This window comes from Vulpes lagopus, chromosome 7 (assembly GCF_018345385.1).
Source record: "Vulpes lagopus strain Blue_001 chromosome 7, ASM1834538v1, whole genome shotgun sequence".
Classification (NCBI taxonomy): domain Eukaryota; kingdom Metazoa; phylum Chordata; class Mammalia; order Carnivora; family Canidae; genus Vulpes; species Vulpes lagopus.
The window spans coordinates 16,573,294-16,592,566 of NC_054830.1; the positions used below are offsets into that span (position 1 = coordinate 16,573,294).

Genomic DNA, 19,273 nt, shown 5'->3' on the forward strand with positions numbered 1-19,273 from the left:
ATTGCCTTTTAGAGTGATCTTTCCCTCTCCCATTGCTGTCCCACCAATCCACTTCACTCAGCACCTCTCTGGACCCCACCTGCTCTTCCCATCCTGCCCCTGTGATGATCATGGACATCACTGATGACTGCTGTGAGTGCAGCTAGTCTTAATAACCATGATAATGATGTTCAGCACACAGGGCACTCTTTGCTGGGTGCAGGGTGAGTGGTTTCATTGTGAGGCAGGTGGTCCTGTTTCAGGTTTTATAGATGAAGGCCACATAATGACAGTGTAGTCGCAGAGCCTGGTTTGACCCTGCCCTGGGATGCCTTCTGGTCAGGCTGGAGGGATGTGTGTGGCGGGTATGAGGCGCACTGTCTTTCCTCCTCATTTGTGAGCCGCTTAAGGACACAGACCAGACTCAGTTTATCTCTCTCCCTACAGAGCCCAGAATGATTAAGTAGGCATTCTGGAAAGGATTAAGTTGGCCACTTTCACAAGGGGACAACAGCTCCACCTAGGGGCTTTTGAGGTCATCACTCTCAATACTGTTTCAAAGCAGTTCTCATCCAAAAGATGCTTGGAAAAGTGGTTTTTAGACCTGTGGAGTTTTTACATGCACCAATGACATTTTAGGAAGACATACTAACACAAAGCCTGATATTATGAGTCTTTCATTAACATTTTTCCATGCAGTCCTGGAAAATCCCTTCTGAAGCCTCACTTCACACCTGATACCTGTCTTTATACCTTCCCACAGGCCCCGGAGGCTTGACCTGCTTCTGTTTTCATTCCAGTAGTTACCATCACTGCCTGTATTCCTTGGGGTGGCTTCTCCTTGAGCCTGGCTGCAGAGTTTTAGGGCGTCCCACCTGCTCCCTGCCCACTTACCCATATTTGAAGACAAGCACATGGGCCCTTGATTTTCAAGGTGTGATCACTAATGACTTGAGAGAACCCATTCTGAGCAGTAGTGGAAAAGACATGATTTTCCAGAGCACAGAGAAGTTGTAAAGCTGTCAGTTTTCCATGAGGTAGGGGTTGATTTTTTTTTTTTTTCTTGTGGCCCCTTTCTAGCCTTCAGATGTATGGGCTTCCTTGTTTTTAGGTGAGCACTGGCACTGTGTATTTTCCAAAACTCTTTTCTCAGAATTGAATCAGAACATTGGATGCATCCATGAACCAAGTCAGTAACTTATTTAATTCAAGTCACTGCTTCCTGCCTCTAATAAAGCATTACATCTTCACTATGGCCTCCTTGCACAGCGTCCAGCTGTGCTGGCAAGAAAGGTGGTTGCCCATTGGGGAGTGGCTACAGCTGTGTGTCTGTCTCTGCTCTCTGGGTTCATTTTCCCTCTTCCTCCTGTTCCTAAATGGGGCCCTCTCCTGCATGGCAGCTCTCCCTTCTCCTTCCTCACCAGTTGCCTCACAAGCAGCCTTCCCATATCCCATCCTCTTCTATACAAAAGCCCAGTTCGCTTGAAGGTGTGTTTTGCCCTCCTTGTTATTCCATGCCAGTGAAAGATGGCCAAAGGTGAGGTACAGGAGTCCTAACCTGAGAGGGAGTGGGTGGAAGTGTGTGCCAGGCACACACATATTGATCATCCTTTCCCATGTCTTTGGCTTCTAATTCCCAGTCCATGGCACTGACTCCTCTTGAGTTGATGTCACAGCAGTCAGTATCAGTGAGGCACCAGGTGTAGAGGCTCAGGGAAGGTGTAGCCTCCTCACTGCCACATGTACGTAGAGGCCTTTTAACAAATCTTATTCGGTCATTGTAAATGCTCCAGGAAGAAGGTGGTATTTGAGAACTGAGCTGGCATTCTGACCTTGAGCCTGGTGTTCCTCACTGGCCACGCTGCCTTGCCTCATTGTTGGTGCTCATGCTTCCCTGTCCTTAGTGGAAATGCATGTAGGTCTCCAAGGCAATGGACAAAGCCAGTTCAGGCTAGAAGGGAAGCAACAACTTGTGGAATTTAGATTATCCCAAAGCCAGGCTCCTGAGAGACTCTGCCCTTTGGCTGTGCTGCTGGGGGACAATGGGTAGTGAGTATAACTCTGTAACTGTAAGCAACCTGTAACCTGTAACTTTAAGCAACACAGCGTGGGAAAGAAAGCAAGCATTCTAGTAAAACCTAGGCAGTTTCCATCTGATAAATACCCTCTCCCTCCAAGGAGTATCAGTCACAAAATCAAAATAAGAAAAGGAAAAAGGATCTCCTGCTGTCGCCAAGATTTCAGAACCACATTGGGCTCACCTGAGATTTTGTCAGATGCAGTAGTAGTAAAAAAAAAAAAAACCTGTGATAAAAATTAAGACAGCAACCAACTTCATGCCAGGCATCATGCTGAGTGCTTTTGCTACATTCTTGCTTACACATGGCCACAGCTGTAGGAGCTGGATAGCTGTTTTCCTCACCTTTTTCCAGGTGAGACTGTTACAGACTCCCGAGGAACCCTCCTGCCTCACCTAGTGCGATGCAGGGCCTGATTTACTCAGAGGGCCCCAGCGAGGGCTGATCTGCCTCTGGGTAATGGGAACACACACAGGGTTCAGTCTTGGCACCACCACTTGCTTGTTGAGGGCTGTGAGCACATTGCTTCATTTCTCTGAGCCTCAGTTTTCCATCTAAAAATGGAAGTAGGGGATCCCTGGGTGGCTCAGCGGTTTGGTGCCTGCCTTTGGCCCAGGGCGTGATCCTGGAGTCCCGGGATCGAGTCCTGCATCGGGCTCCCGGCATGGAGCCTGCTTCTCCCTCTGCCTGTGTCTCTGCCTCTCTCTGTCTCTCTCTGTGTCTATCATAAATAAATAAATAAATAAATAAATAAATAAATAAATAAATAAATAAATAAATAAATCTTTTTAAAAAATAAAAATGGAAATAATGATTGCTTTGCAGTGCTGTTGAAAAGATCCTGGCCTGGCAAAGTACTGGACACTGAACAAGTGGTAGCTAGTTGCCGTCATTCCTGGGTGTCTGAACAATTAGACTCAGAGCTTTTTACTGTTTAAAAAAGAAGTGTAAGGGTCCTGATGTTAAGAAGTCATCTCTGCATGGTTTAAACTCTCATTCTACAACTTCAGTGCCCTCCTAGGGACCAGGTAGATGTCCCACCAGGAATGTCAATGGCTGAAGGCAAGCAAACAAGTTTTCTAGCACGTGTTCTATGCTTCTGTCCTCAGAGCTGTTTCCTAGGACTTCCCAGAAAGCTCATTCCACCTAGATGCACTGAGCCATAGGCCCAAGAGGCAGGGACCTCTGAGGATAAACTGTCTTCATTTTAAACCTTTGTCTTTGAGTCCCTAAGCAGCGTATCTGGGATCACGCAGTGATTTTGCAGCCAAGCCAAGAGCAAAGCTGGGTTTTCTCCATTCTGTAACTTTCCCCAGCACTAACCTGAGAATGACCAAAGATAACATACTTACTTCCTCTACATTTTTTTCTTTTCATCTTTTCTCATGCCAAAAGTCTTCACCCAAAAAATTGCCTGGGTGTCCGCCAGTTTGCTGAGACAATGATGTGTGCCGTGCTTTACGACGCAGCCAACAGCTTCATTCACCAGCACTTCGTGGATGTGTCCATGTCAGAAGAGTTCCTGGCCCTGCCCTTGGAAGACGTGCTGGAGCTGGTGTCTCGGGATGAGCTTAATGTGAAGTCAGAGGAGCAGGTCTGTAGAGTGTGGTAGCCATCTGCTGTTCTTTCTAATCTTTGTTTTCTATTAATATTTCTTTCACGAAGACCATGATACGTGTGCAGCTTTCATTATACTACGTGCATTTTTCACAAGAACTTTGTATTCATTTTATTTTTTTTTAAGATTTTATTTATTTATTAGAGAGAGAGACAGCACAAGCAGGGGGAGTGACAGAGGGTGAAGGAGAAGCTCCCCACTGAGCAGGGAGCCCAATGCGGTGCTTGATCCCAGGACTCTGGGATCATGACCTGAGCCAAAGGCAGACACTTAACCAACTGAGCCACCCAGGCACCTGCTTTGTATCCATTTTAGTGTCTAACATTCAATTGATTTTATCAGCATCACACCCCTTATTCATAAATGTTCGGGTTATTTCTAGTATTGAATATGAAGTTGGGAAGGGTTGGTTGGTTTGTTTTTGACGGTGAGAGAAATGGCAGTACATTTGACTCCTAGTGGGAATTTTCCAGGAGAGAGGGAAGAGTTGGTGATGAATAAGGAAAGGGAGAATGGCTGCTGGCACATGTCCCTGGAGTAAATGAGAAGAGACTGAGTCAAGGTCACAAGGGGTGTCCCTGCTGGGAGCACCAGCCATGCCCATCCACCCCCACAGGAGGAGTACAGGAAGGCCAGGGTGGGAAGGGAGATGCTGGCCAATTCTGTTGATGTTCTCTTCTGGCATGTTTCTATTTTCTTAGCTGAGAATGAGGATCAGGAGGAGGGTGAGAAATGTGAGGAGAGATGAAACGGCATGAGCCATCCTTCTGGGAGCAGGAGAGGAAATAGATATGCCAGGGAAAGGAAGAGGGCTTGGTGGAAAGCAGGCCCTGATGAGATCAGCAGTCAAAAATTTAGAATAGACCTGCCAGGGGGTGGTTGGCTGGCTCAGTCAGAGGAGCAGGTGATTCTTGATCTCCGGGTTGTGAGTTTGAACCCCACATTAGGTATAGAAATTACTAAAAAGAATAGATAAAAAAAAAGATGGGACCAAAACCCCAGGCAGAGCACCTTGGGATGTTTGCAGTGTGGAATCCTGGCCTGTCACAAAACTCTGGTTAGGAGCCCGAGGCTCCAAGAGGCAAGCTGTTGGGAGGTTAGTCCCAACTCAGCTTGTTTCCCTAATGTCCAAAGAGCAGTAGAAAAGTGGGCCCTGAGTGTGGCAGTGTGGGTGCTGTGATGTGCAGGAAAGAACCCCATCCCAAGAGCAAGCCCTGTCCCAAGCTCTTCCACCAATGAGTTCAACCTGGTGCAGCTCAGTCATCACTGATACATTTGATCGGGGTTTTAGAGGGACATACCCCTGTGGCTGGAGCTGTTAGGGAAAGCTCGGAAAACATTTATCTGGAACCCGGCCTTAAGGAAAGTCGGGGTGGGGTGGGGTGAGTTTAGACAAAGAGGAGGAGAAGAGGGGCCTTCGAGGTAAAGGGGACAGTGTGAACAGAGAACCAGCCAGCCTGGGAAAACAGAGGGTGGAGGCCACTGAGGTGAGATGCAGAAAGGAGTAAGGAACCATTGGCAACTTTTCTTTAGGAAGACAGAATAAAAGCCAGGAAGCTGTTACAGTCACTGAGGCTTGCCTTTCAAAAGACTGGGCCAAATAGGGCAGCTTGGGGAAGTAGAAAGCAGTGACTTCAGGAGACAAGTAGGAGGAAAGATGGATGGGCCCAAAGAGACTGGGGGGCCTGGGGATGTGGCCCCTAGGAGAGAGGAGTGACTACACAGGTTGAACTTTGTACCATGGCAGGTCTTTGAAGCTGCATTGGCCTGGGTCAGATATGACCGGGAGCAGAGGGGGCCCTGCCTGCCTGAGCTGCTGTCCAACATCCGCCTGCCCCTGTGCCGGCCCCAGTTCCTGTCAGACCGCGTGCAGCAGGATGACCTGGTGCGTTGCTGCCACAAGTGCAGGTGAGCGAGGGCCAGCCTGCACAGGATACTGCGGGGGTCTGGGCAGAGAAGAGACTTGGCCACCTAAGCTATTTGTATCCAGCTCAGGGGAGGAAGGATTTGGAGTTGTCAGCCCCAATTCACAGCACCTGCTCTGCCTTCCTTGTCTAGAGCCTGGAAGAGCCCAAGTCTGAACCCTCAGTCAAAGAAATGTGCCAGGAGGGAGCATCAAGGCAGAAGGGGCTTCCTTCTCTATGCTCCCTGAGGATTTCCTAGCATCTCCAGGAACTGACTCAGTGGTGACTCCCTGGGGCTTCTCATCCTCTCCAAGAAACATTAGTGCTCTGGTCTCAGATGGGCTTGGACCTGTCTACAGTGATGGGCAAGCAGGGGGCATGTTTACCAGCACGTGAAACTTTTACTCAGGGTAAATCGGTGATGACATGATGCAGCAGAGCTCCCAAAACACCTCAGAAGGCAGTAGCCATATAAGAGGATCATTATAAAAGTAGAGCAGCAAAGGAAAATGTTCACCTTCCTCCAAATGGCTTGTCATATTCACAGCGGGTTCAGAGGAAGCCAGTGGCTGTGTGCAATTGGTATGAAGGTGTGTGGCAGGAGGGAGTAGAGGTGTGGCTGCCAGCAGGTGGGGCCCCGTGACAAGCACTCTCAAGTATGCTGTTGAATTTGAACTTTATTCTGTAGGCCATGGGTAGCTCTTGAAGGTTTTTAGTGTGGGCTATAGTGTGGAGGGTGGAATGGAGAGGCAGGACTGGAGGCAGAGAAATCCATCAGGAGCAGTTGGCTCCTGCTACCAGTGTAGGTGAGAAATGGCACATTGCAAGGGTGCAAGCGATAGGGATAGGAAGGAAGAGCTGGGTCTCAGTAGTTCAGTGGTGACAGGATGCAGCCTGCTTATTGACCCTTTCCAACGCCAGCTCTTGTAGCCCCACCCTGCTCTTCTTCTGCCAGCTGTGTGCCTGTTAGAAGATGCTTGTTCCGATTACATTAGCTGAGGTGGGTGCTGCTCATCCCGCCCCTCTGATTTTGAGCATGTTTCAGTAGCTGTGTGTGGTTCCCCCTGGACTCACTTGGGTTCAAGACCAAACCTTCCAGAAGGCTTCTCCCAGGTTTCCCCTCCAGTTGGGGTGGGGCAACTAGGCTTGGAAATACAAATATAGACCACATGGGGGAAATACCTCTTGTCATAACATCCTGCACCTTATTCCAGGGACCTGGTAGACGAAGCAAAGGACTATCATCTCATGCCAGAGCGCCGGCCCCACCTGCCGGCTTTCAGAACTCGGCCTCGCTGCTGCACGTCCATCACAGGCCTTATCTATGCCGTGGGGGGCCTCAATTCAGCAGGTATCTTGCAGCTCCCCCTTGCAGGGCCCTGTCTTGCACCAAAAAACCTGGCTTGGCCCTCTGGTTCCCCTCCTTTGTGTGTCACCACACGGGTCCTTCTTGATTTTATGCAGCTTTTAGATTACACAGTTATGTTAATGTTATGCAGTGAAAGCACGGCAGGTATGAATACCATCAAATCAGAATATCAGCTAAATACCAGCCCTGGATAGAATGCAGACCCATCTCTTTTACCAGGCTAATCACATTTGGTCATATGGATCTCTGGGATTAGACTGTGAGTCAGTCACCATGAGAAGGAAAATTCTGCAAATACACAGGGTCTGCCACTATCTGTAATATGTAATAATGCTTTCTCTCTACCTGCTGCCTCCCATGCAGTGCACACATGCTTTAGAGCTGCTGTGTTACTGGCAGCTCTCATCCAGCCAAGTTTTCAGGCAAACTCCTGAGGCCCCTGGCCCTCCTGCCCACCCAAGGCACCACTGCAGGGCAGTGGAGATTTCATAGGAAGGGGAGTGTGGGCTCCTAAATCTTTGCAGCACAGAGGCAAAGGGAGGTGGCATCTCCCATGTAAAGACCAGACCTCTTCTCAGTGACAGCCTAGGCTCATGGAGGGGTGCAGATGGTGGGCAGTCCTGGGGAGTTTTGTTTTTAATTGAAGGTTAATGACAGGTGGGTGTCAGTCTGTTTACCATATGACTGTTAACCGTGTGTTCTGGAAGAGAGAAGTCCTCAACTAGTAAATGCTGGAGTGTAGTAGGTGTGAGGTGCCCCACAGTAGAATAAGACAAGGAGGGGGGATTATTTTATTTGATTAAAAAAAAAAAGACCCTGTTGTAAATGGTAGGGTTGGAATCATCATTCCTGGCTACTATAACTACTATGTATTCAGCACTTAGTGTGTTCTAGAACTATGTAAGCTAGGTGCTTTGCCTATTCTGTCCTTTAATCCTGACAACATCCCTGCCATAGAGATGATCTCCATTTCACACGTGAAAACAGAAGATGGGGATACAAAGCACCTTGCCGAGGGTCGCATGCTAGTAAGTGAAAGTCAGCAGGGGAACCCATGCCCTTCTCTCTGGGCATCACTACTGCACTGGGGAAGTAGTATGTCCATCTCCCTTCCACTTTGGCCTCAAGCAGGTGGAATACCTCGTTGCAGTTTAAAACTGTCCTCTCTAAAAATAATAATAATAATAATAATAAAACTGTCCTCTCTAAAAATAATAATAATAATAATAATAAAACTGTCCTCTCTAGAAAGTACGTGCTTCCTGTCTGATTCTGATTTTCCTTGAAGAATTAGGTTTGAGGTTAGCACGGCTGAGGTGTCTTAGTGGGCCCATCTGGCTTGAGTATTTCTGTGGGAAGAACCGATAGAGTCAAGTCAAACATTCCGTGTAATCAATGCCCAACAGCTGTGATCTAAACACATGGTCTCATTTGTTTTAATTTGAGTAGCAAATTTTTATGCAGGTGATTCCCTGAATGTGGTGGAAGTGTTTGACCCCATCGCCAATCGCTGGGAGAAGTGCCATCCCATGACAACGGCCCGCAGCCGCGTTGGTGTGGCTGTGGTAAATGGGCTTCTCTATGCCATCGGGGGGTATGATGGCCAGCTCCGGCTGAGCACCGTGGAAGTCTACAACCCAGAGATGGACACATGGACCAGAGTGAGGAGCATGAATAGCAAGAGAAGGTATTGTGCAAGAGAAGGTAGCGCTGTGCTAGACAAGCAGGGGCACATAATAATAATATAATAATAAAATAAAGCCCGAGCTGGCCTGGGAGTTTCCTGCCGCCAGGCCAGCCACTGCCAGCACATCCTGGGAGCTAGCCTTATTCTGCTCAAAGTAAAATCCCTGCCCTATACTCTGAGGAGCTTGGGGAGATGAGGCAGAGATGTGTGGAAGTTGTATTGTTATTTGAGTGTGTCAGATAAGGACCAAAAGTGTATGTTATGGAAGATTCAAGAAGGGAAAAAAACTTGATGGAAACATCTGAAAGATTTCAGGGAAGAGGTTGAAACTTGAATAATAAGGAGGATTTAACTTTATTAGTGATAAAAGGACGGGAGAGGTATCGTCCTCTATACTCTCTTCCCCCTGCTACCCCCTAGATCTCTGCCACACAGGTGCTTCTGCCACCCTGGGAGTATGTGAGCCATAGCAATGCATTTCACTTCAGGGCTACCCACTTGCCCCCCAGGTGTGAGCACCTAGGTAGACCAAGTTTATATCTCTCTTTTTTTTTTAAGATTTTATTTATTTATTCATGAGAGACACACAGAGAGAGGCAGAGACACAAGCAAAAGCAGGCTGTATGCAGGGAGCCTGACGCAGGATCCATGCAGGGAGCCTGACGCAGGATCCGATCCCAGGACTCCAGGATCACGCCCTGGGCTGAAGGCAGGCGCTAAACTGCTGAGCCACCCAGGGATCCCCCAAGTTTGTATCTCTTAAGACACTCTGGATATTTGTCTCCTCCATCACTTGCCTGCCCCAATTTCCTGAAGAGTTAGAGAGCATCCGAGTAGCACCTCTGTCCCACCACCTTAGTGCTCAAGGGGAGGGCGGCCTCTTCCCTTACACCAGGCATGTGTGGAGCATGTGCACGGCTGAGCTGTGGAGGAGGGATAACTAGACAGGTTCTTCTGTTCTTCTGCCCTCAGTGGGGCCACCCTGGATCAGTGGTTTCAAGAGACACTCAGCTTTCTCTTCCGGGACTGACAGGAGAGGAAGTAGTCCCTACCCATATAACCAGAATACTTCTGCATTTCTTTCTCATGAATTGAGCTTCCCTGACAGATGCCCAACGTTAGGGAGAAAGTTACATGAATTATTTTCGAAAGGGCTAGTTTGAAAGCCACCGGGCAGATGTTCTCTAAGGGCTTCTCAGCTTTGTAAATTCTGTGGTTTATACATTTGCCCTACAGACCTCTTTATCTGGCCCCGCCCTGGGTTTTCTGTGTGTAAGATCAAGAGACTGCATGTGTGGTGAGGAAGAAGAATCAGAGTGACCTTTGCCACAAAGAAGTGTCAGGCCCAGAGACATATGTACCACGTTCTGTAGTGTTAGTGTGTGGCCTCAAGCCCGGAGAAATCTGCCTTTGTACCAACAAGACCAGGTTCACAAAGGGTCAAAATGGGTTCATTTGGGAAAAAGAAAATTTGTATAAGCCATCTGCTCCTCTGAAGGCCCTGAGCTAACACTCTTGTGGTTCCTTCCTCTCCCTTTCCCTACCTTGGGGCTTCCCTTTTCTGCTTCTTGGGTGCCTACCAGCCTTCTGGCCTTGAGTGATTCATTGCTCCGTTTCCCCAGCCATGAGTGCCTTTTTTGCTTTCACTACAATCAGTTGCTCTTGCTTGTGTGTCTGCTCTGGGCAGCTTGCTTGCTTTGATGTCACAGAGTTTGGAGTGTTGTGTGGGAGGAAAGTCCTCTGGGCATCCCCTTCCCTGACTGTGGTTAATGCCCTGTTATTAGTAGCATGGACCCAGCTCCATTATATCCCTTTTAAATTATAGGCTGCCTAAAAATGTTCTGAGTCTCCTTTCTCCTGCCGTCCCACACGGCTTTCTTGTCTTGCCTGTTGGTGACAACCTCCTTTCTGCCGTCCTCCTTCCCCTCGCCTGCAGTGTTCCACAGTGTTTCCTCTGGTGGACCGTTCCGGTCCTCTTCCCTCTTCACACTGGCCTCTACCACTTGATTGATAGTTAATATTGCTCAATTTATGACACCTCTCATGTTGTTGTTGAATTCCTGTGTTGTTACTTCTGTCCTCTTCTGGAAGGATAGTGACACATCTAGTGAATTTGTGGTCTTCCCACAGTCCTTGCCTGAGGCAAAAGTCTTTTCCTGTTTTGGGCAGGTTTGGGGGATCTGTTACAGTGTCCCTCAAAGGGACATTGCGTGGATCAGTTTGATTTGCTGTGTACATTTGAAAGATGGCAGTAAACTTGATATATTTTATTTTCCTGTTTCTCAGCCACCCAGATTCATTCTTAATCTTCTCCAGCATCAGATTTGAAAACAGTGAATTGGCCAGCTTCGCACTAATGTTTAATTTCTCACAAGGCATTGTATAGAACAGAAGATTTTATGATTATGCCAGACCACTGGGTCTCTGATCTGAGGAGAGTGGGGCATGGGAGTGGGCTTGTCTCATTTAAATCCAAGGCATGCCTTTCACTGGGCAGCCCGGAGAAGGCCCAACCTCCCCAGCTGTGGCTGCTCATTTGTACAATGAAGATCATGCTACTTCCTTGTAGGGTGTGGTGAGGTGGGGGACAAATGGCAAAGCATAGAGTACATGCCACATGTCATCAGTGCACAATGGGAGCAGAGTGTCACCCACTGAGACAAAAGTAGAGGCTGCCATGGCCATATCTGTCATGAAAAGACATCTGTCAAACTTCACAGGGAACTAAATAGGAAAATCAGGCTAACGCAACAAACACATATTGAAGGCCTTTCCTGTACAAAGCACTGCACTAAGCACTGTCAGAGTCACACAGAGGAAGACCCCTGTCTTCCAGGAGGTCCCCACTTATTAAGAGGTGACAGATGGCTTCCCATAACCCCAGGTGCCAGAATAAGCACCTGTGGGCAGGAGCTTTGACTTGGTCAGCACTGTGAATCTAGGGCCTGGGACAGCAAGCCTCCTGAGTGCCTCATGGGATCTGAGGGGTGAATGAGTGACCATACAGTGGTGTGGTAAAGGAGCTACTCCGGCAGCATGGGGCCAGGAGGGCTAGATTCTTGCTGAGGGGTCCAGGATGGCTTTTTGAGCAGAAGAAAGAGGCCTGGGCCTTAAATGTAACTAGACCTTGATTGAACACAGCAGGGTGGAAGGTAAGCCTTTCAGACACATCCAGGGCTGAGAAGGGACCCCAGCAAGGGCCCCTGCAGGGCAGCTGCTTCCCCCTCAATTTTGCACTTAATCAAGCACATGGGGTTTGGGTCTGCTCTAGAAAGAGGCAGTTGGTGTTAGGTGGATCTCCCAGGGAGTGTGAAAGGCTGGCCCAGGATGTCTGAGGCCCTTCTGCATGACAGCTCTGTCTTTTTCAGTGCCATGGGGACAGTCGTGCTGGATGGGCAGATCTACGTCTGTGGGGGCTATGATGGCAACTCTTCTCTCAACTCTGTGGAGACCTACTCACCTGAGACAGACAAGTAAGGACTCCAGCTCCCCTGGGAAAACTGGAACTGGTTAAACAGAGAGTTTGAAGAATTATGCAGTTTTTGATTTAAGCTTCTCAAGGATGGGAATATCTTACCATTTCAGCTTCTCTGGTACCTTGCATATAATAGGTATTTAATAACTTTTAGTTAAATGAATGAAGGATTGAATACATTTTAAAAACAAATGGTCTGCCTAGGTTGTTGGAGATGTTTATTTAATGACCTGCACCTCTTTGTTAACTCAGCCCATTTTAATGAAAATGCAGGTGAAAGGGGGTGAGAAAGAAGTGAACAACACTTTCCAAAGTAAGATAGGTATGATTTGGGTAGGACGTGATTCAGAGAAGCAAAAAATGTTACCTGGTCAGATAAGCTTGGAAGACATTGATGTCTGTATCACTAGAATGCTTAATCTTTTCATAAAACATAGTAACATTTTAAAGATTGAAAAATTCTGTAGTAAAGACATCTGTTTAATTTCATCTTACATAATGCCTGTCACCATCTTATTTTGTGGAATATACTCTTTGGAAAAGAGTTGGCAAGGTTAGCCTGAATTTTTCATTTCGGTATTTGAATCTTCTCATAAGCCAGTTAGTTGAATGGATTCATCAGAATGCTTTTCAGCCAATATTCCATTCACTTCACCAGCTTACTGTGTATTAAGCTGGGTGTCTAAGATCCTTAAGCAGCAGCCAGTCTGCTGGGGCAGACTGATTATCGTGATTATCCTATCCTGGAGACCTCTCTGGAGCTCTTGGGTGAAGGGTGGGGAGTACCTTCATCTTTACCATGGCTGGCAGGGATGACCTCTGAGAGCAGACCCATTGTGAATAGCAGTAGATGAGCATTATAGGCAGGGGGACAGCAAGAGGAGAGGTCCAGAGGAAGGAAAGTGCTCGATGTGGATGAGGACTCAGCATGGGTGGCACATGGCAGGATGTAAAAGTGAAGTGAGGCCTGAGAGATAAAGAACTGCATAGGGAACTCAGACTGCCTTGAGGAACCCGTGAGGAGCCACCCGAGGGGCGTGCTGCATGGGGTCGGTATATAAGCCAGGCCTGCGATAGGTTGTCCCAGGAAGAGGCCAGAGCTGGGGCAGCAATAGTGGGGATAGGGACAAGCAATGACTAGAATACAGATCACTGGGGACTTGGTGACCACAAGAATGTTGAGGATGAGGGGGGAGAGAAGCCATGTAAACAATCTGAGTAGGACTAGGTGGTTAGTGGTCCCATTAACAAGACTGGGCAGTGCAGGGGAGGAGCACTTCTGTAAGAGAGGGGCCTGGTGTGGGACATGCTAATTTTGAATGCCTCCAGAAGTGGGGAGGTAGTCCAGTGTGAGAGGAAATGCTACTCCATTTGCCCCAACCCTAGTGAGCTGTCCTGGGAGGACAGCAACGCTAAATCTCATGGCTCCCCTCATCTGGCTCTCTCCTGAAGGTGGACGGTGGTGACCCCAATGAGCTCAAGTCGCAGCGCTGCTGGGGTGACCGTGTTTGAGGGCAGGATATATGTGTCGGGCGGCCACGACGGTCTGCAGATCTTCAACAGTGTGAGTCTGGGCTCCCCTGGGCTAAGAGCACTCACTCCTTCCATCTTTGAGAATAATTTATTTTTAAAGATACATTTATTTTGGGGAGAGGGGCAGAGGGAAAGAGAAAAGGAGACAAGCAGACTCCCTGCTGAGCATGGATCCTTGACACAAAGCTCAATATCACAACCCTAAGATCATGCCATGAGCCAAAATTAAGAGTTGGACTCAACCAACTGAGCCACCCAGGCGCCCCCCACCTTTGAGTATAATTTTGAAAGGCAGTTCTTTGGAAGAAACTTCAGCCTTGCTATAGCTGGGCAAAGCATCATCTAGTGAGGTTTCAGGCCATCTGCCACGTGCTCTGAGATTCTTCCAAGAATGGAGCCAGTGTGCACAAAGGAGGGGTAGAGGCTAGCCATGCCACCACCCCCACCCCCCGTTCAGTTATCCACTGAATCCTGCATGAGAGCTGGCTAAATCCCTATTCACAGTAAGCTCAATAATAGACAATGTGAATTTGCAAAGAGTTGTATTCTGGATACATTGTTTGAAATTGCATTTATTCTGTAAGGAAAAAACAAACAAAAAAACCTTTAACTGCCATCTAGTGGTTGATCCGTGGAGTGAGTCAGTGCTGTGATGGAATGCACTCTGGACAAATTGCAGGAGACTCTGTTCTCCTCCTGGCTCTGTTCCTACATAGCAGTGCATCCTTGGCCACACCCTTTGTTTCCTGAGATGTAAAATAGGAGGGGTCAGAGCAGGAGATCTCTCTCTATAAGCCCAAGAGCAGGTGTACAGTTGAGGGGACTGGGCATTGCAGCCAGAGCACATGCTGGCCTTTCACTGGACTCTGCCACCACGTGGGTCACTATGCCCCAAGAGGCTCCCCCCCCAACCCGCCCATGGACTGAGCTTTGGCTCTGACGCCTGGATCTGTGCCCCTCTCTCCCTGGTTCTCTCCCTGATGCAGGTGGAGCACTATAACCACCACACGGCTACCTGGCACCCAGCAGCCGGCATGCTCAACAAGCGCTGTCGGCATGGAGCCGCCTCCTTGGGAAGCAAGATGTTTGTTTGTGGGGGCTACGATGGCTCTGGCTTCCTCAGTATCGCTGAGGTGTACAGTTCTGTGGCGGACCAGTGGTGTCTGATTGTCCCCATGCTCACACGCCGGAGTCGCGTCTCCCTGGTGGCCAGCTGTGGGCGTCTCTATGCCGTGGGGGGCTACGATGGACAATCAAACCTCAGCTCAGTAGAGATGTATGACCCGGAGACGGACCGCTGGACATTCATGGCCCCCATGGCATGTCACGAGGGTGGGGTCGGTGTGGGCTGCATCCCGCTCCTCACCATCTAAGGCGGAGAGGGGGATGTGGTGGGGTAGGGATCTGGTACAAACATAGGCACTCCCTTCCGGGGACAGGCCCTCTTGGGAGAGGTGATAGGCCAGAGGATGTGGTGAATGTGAGCTCACTGGAGGTGCAGCCTTTCCAGGTGCTTACATCCTCCCTCTCTGCGCTGCCCTTGGGACCTTCATGCCCAGGTCACCAAGGTGCACCACGTGGAACAGAGCCCCTCTTGGTTCCGCAGCTGGTGACCACGGGACTGCTTTGCTGGTCCACATGTCCACAGGCTTCATCCAAGCCCAGCTCCCACCTGCCACTTGCAGAAGGCCTGCCATCAGACGCTCCTCCTCACCCGCTGTTCTCCAGCCATGCATGTTGTGGCCTGTCTGCAGTGGGGTGACTGTAGTGCTGAGCCTGTTGGAAGCTAGGATACAGATGGGGGTGTCTTGGTTGCCTGTGGTGGTGCAGCCACAGTTATGTGCAGGTTGCATACAAACACCTCCCTCTTCCATCTGGGAGCACAGAGGACTTAGTCCTCATTGCTAGGTAATCAGGGAGAACAGAAGCTTTTCCTCTGGAGTTTTGGGATTTCAGCGAGGTTTTTTCATCTTGTTGAGGAGTAACAGCAGAGGGGGAAAAAGAGATACTTGAAAGAAACCAGAAGAAACGGAAACAAACACTTGAAAGAAAACTGGAAAGAAAAGTACTTTTTTTTTTTAAGGGAACATTCTTTGGGAGAAGAAACTGTTAAAAGACATTAAAGGCGATAATGTGTTTCAGTGGAAAGCTGCCCACCACAAAAAAGGTGGCATCCGCTCCCATGTTCGGGTCCCAGGGTCCTGAGACCTCGCACAGCACTCGGGGTCACCTCTGAGCCCTCTCGTGTCCGGGATCAGTGTGCTCTCGACTGGTCCTCTGGCAAGGTGCTCACGGGGTTTATATTCACACCCACCATCAGAGGACTTTTTTTAACCGTAGGTTTAGCGAGTGGGCTGAATTACGGCCAGCCGCTCTTCTAGGTGGGAGTTCCCAGCCGGTTGCCGGAGGCTCGAGGTGCCCCTGGGTTACCTCCCATGGCCACCATGGCGTTCACTCAGATTTCTCGCCCCCACTTTCATTCCTCATTCGACCAGCAAGGAAGAAAGCAGGTCTGGCCAGATTCTCGCCCATCTATCATTCTTGGATCATTTTCCTTGTTGTGATGCTTCTAGGGCACATTGACCATTTGTACCTCTAGAACCTAACCAGGGACTTGGTCCTTCCACCAGCCATGGCTGGCTTGGTCCAGTAACCTCGTCTGCCCTGCCAGTCTACTGCTTCTCCATCCACTCGCCAATTCCAGGGGCCTGGCCTCCCTCCAGCCCTTGGCAGACCGACCAGCAAGGTGGACCTTTACATTCAAGCAAAGCTGACTTTATAGCAAAGAGCTAAAGGCCTAAAGAATCTCTTGCTGCTGCAAAGAACCAATTTTATATTTCTTCCTCTGATCTCAGCAAATGACCTCTTGAAGAGACTCCATGCTCCTTCCTCCTCCTCCCTGGACGGGACCTCAATGTCGCACAGCAGGACCCGAACAGGAGGACACTTCTGTTACCAGTGCACTGGGCAGTGGGGCTGTCTGTCAACTGCTGCTGCCAAAATCTGGTTTTCTAAAAATGCTTCCAGTACAGACTAAAAAAGGATGCAGTCCCTTTAATGCAAGACTGGGTCTGAGGGCCCCATTCTCCACCTGGCTGGTCTCCTGTCCCTTGCTGCCTGCCTGGGGTGGCCTGGAAGCGTGTTCAGAAAGGCCCAGCGTGGAGCCTGAGACATCTTTCCCACCCCGGCACTACAAGGTTTATGAGTTTGTGCAATCGCCATGTATCCAGAGGGAAGTACCTTAGGCCACTTAGGAGCTGGGCCTCTGCTGCAAGCACTTGAAAATGATGTTTTTATTTTAAAAGCCCCAACAACCTGATATAGCTTAGCCCCAGCATTTCTCCCTCCCTCTTGGTTTGCCTACAGAGGTAGACTCAGAAGGCAGTGGGTGGGTCTGTGTTTCCTGCTAGAGAGGAGTGTGTCAGTACCCATCTTGTTATAACCCCTTTTGTGAACTAGAAGCAGACCTCGCCAGCCCAGATTGTGAAGGGGTTAAGGATCAGTCAGTGGGCTAACAAGTGGGCTTTCCAGATCCTCAGGACGGTGGCATACATTTTGCCATTGAGGCTGATAGGTCATTTCCCCATGATCTTCTGCTCTTGTATTAACTTTCCTAAGTCCACTCCCACCTCCTGGCGCAGAAGTTACACTGCTGCACCTGAGGCCAGTGTTTTGATCTGGGTGGGCTCTGAGCACAAGGGAGCCAACACCAACATTTTCACACTCTTCAGCAGTCAGCTCCTCAGTCTGAGGGGATGTTTGCAAATGGCTGGGCTGGCTCTTTGGTGTTGGAGCCTTTCCAGGAGCCCATGAAGAGAAGTCATCACCCCAGGATATTGTGAAAAGGGTGTAACCAGCAGGTGGGAGAGATGCCGTGCTCAGTAGACCTAGGAATCTAGCCCAGCTCTGAGCATGGGACTGTGGCATCACTGTCCTTGGGCATTTCCCCTTCCCAGATAACATACAGAGCCTTGTCTTCCACATTTCACCTGAGATCAAAGCCAGGATGGGAGCTGAAGACCAGCCTTTTGACTCAGCCACAGAGATAGGAGTGGGTAGAAATTCTGCTCCCCCCCCCATTGTCTCCCAGCAAATCTTATTCCTTTTATTTATAGAACGCATGTCTTTTGTGTTAAAAAAAAAAACCAAAGAGAAATAAAGAGTACACTCCTCTAATACCTTCTTGTTCTTTCTTGTCTTATTTTTTAAATATTAGAAGTAAATCATATTTTTATTGCATTTCAGTGAAAAACTACATTAGACAAAGTAAAAATATTCCTGTGAAAATAAGAGAAGAGCCAGATATATAGCAAAAGCAGTCTTTGGAGAGGCGTGTGTGTATTTTATAAGCATGGGTTCGGGTGAAAAATAACGCATGTTATATACTTACTGCTGTTCAGATCAGCACTCGTAGATTTCCCCGTTTCTTACTCAGTGCCATAAAACACAAGTCCCCTGATGGAATGCGGCTGGCCTGTTGACTGTCTCGAACCAAAATATCCAGCTCCTTTTTAAAACTCTTGGCCAGAGGTGCTTAACTTTGGTGCACATAAAAGTCACTAGCGAACTCTTAAACCACACGTTCACTCATAGGTCCCTCCTCAGGGACCTATGGCTAGGGTGCAGTGCGGGCACTCCAGTGCAGGCAAATTTCTCTGGTGGTTTGCTTCTCAAAGTGTGAGAGAACTGGACTCCTGTGTTTAGTTTCTACTTCTCCAAATGCAGCTGCATTCCAGAGCTGCCTTCTTGAGATTACACCCTGGTTACTGTGGTTGTGGATGTCAGGAAACTCTTCGTTCACACTTTTCCAAAAGTCAGCTACTGACTATCCATCAGGTAATGATTATTTGTGAATGACAACATTATTTTTTCAAGTCTTTGGAAGAGTAGGTCTCTCCCACATACATCCCACCAGCGCATGTTTCACACATAAGTGCTATTGATTCTCACCGGGACTTCGCAGGTAGTGTGGCTCATTTTAGTATAAGGAAACAGCCTCAGAAGGGCTGAATAACTGACCTATTCATCAGTTAACTGGTGGTGGTGTCAAGAATTAAGACCAGATTTCCACACTCAGTCTAGCTCACTGGATGGGAGCAGTGTCTGACCTTTGGAAGCAGCTGTTCCATCCAGCCTCATGCCCAGTGTGAAGGGGGCTGCTGCCTGGTACTATGCAGACCTTAGATTATAGAAGCAATATCTCTATGCTGAAGCAGAGGGAGCCAGGGTTATCTGGGGGCTCAGTGCTGCAGGAGAAAGATCACTGGCAGTGCAGCCTGGGTGGCTCAGCAGTTTAGTGCCACCTTCGGCCCAGGGCCTGATCCTGGAGACCTGGGATTGAGTCCCACGTCGGGCTCCCTGCATGGAGCCTGCTTCTCCCTCGGCCTGTGTCTCTGCCTCTCTCTCTCTCTCTCTCTCTCTCTCTCATGAATAAATAAATCTTAAAAAAAAAAAAAAAAAAAAAAAAAAAGAAAAGAAAAAGAAAGATCACTGGCCCCTAAAGTAAGAACAGTGCTTTCCATGGCATCTATACTCTTGCTCAGAACCAAAGAGCCTATGGATGAAAAGTGGACTGTGAGCTTTATTCCTCTGCTTGACTTCCCAAGTCCTTTTGTTGTAGTTCCGTGGAC

At 48.7% G+C, this 19,273-nt stretch overlaps 1 protein-coding gene across 4 annotated transcripts in view; it reads left to right on the forward strand.

Moving 5' to 3' along the window:
* KLHL18 (kelch like family member 18) overlaps positions 1 to 17,821 on the forward strand; it is a 53,832-nt gene extending 36,011 nt beyond the window's left edge. For 3 of the 4 annotated variants that reach the window (XM_041761335.1, XM_041761337.1, XM_041761338.1), the window contains 7 exons: positions 3,453 to 3,651; positions 5,423 to 5,583; positions 6,794 to 6,930; positions 8,398 to 8,635; positions 12,004 to 12,108; positions 13,563 to 13,674; positions 14,630 to 17,821. In XM_041761335.1, the coding sequence (XP_041617269.1) occupies positions 3,453 to 3,651; positions 5,423 to 5,583; positions 6,794 to 6,930; positions 8,398 to 8,635; positions 12,004 to 12,108; positions 13,563 to 13,674; positions 14,630 to 15,016 (1,339 nt within the window). In that variant the 3' untranslated portion in view covers positions 15,017 to 17,821. The remainder of the gene's footprint in view (positions 1 to 3,452; positions 3,652 to 5,422; positions 5,584 to 6,793; positions 6,931 to 8,397; positions 8,636 to 12,003; positions 12,109 to 13,562; positions 13,675 to 14,629) is intronic. The other variant, XM_041761336.1, reaches the window with a different exon arrangement.
* Positions 17,822 to 19,273: the final 1,452 nt, after the last annotated feature.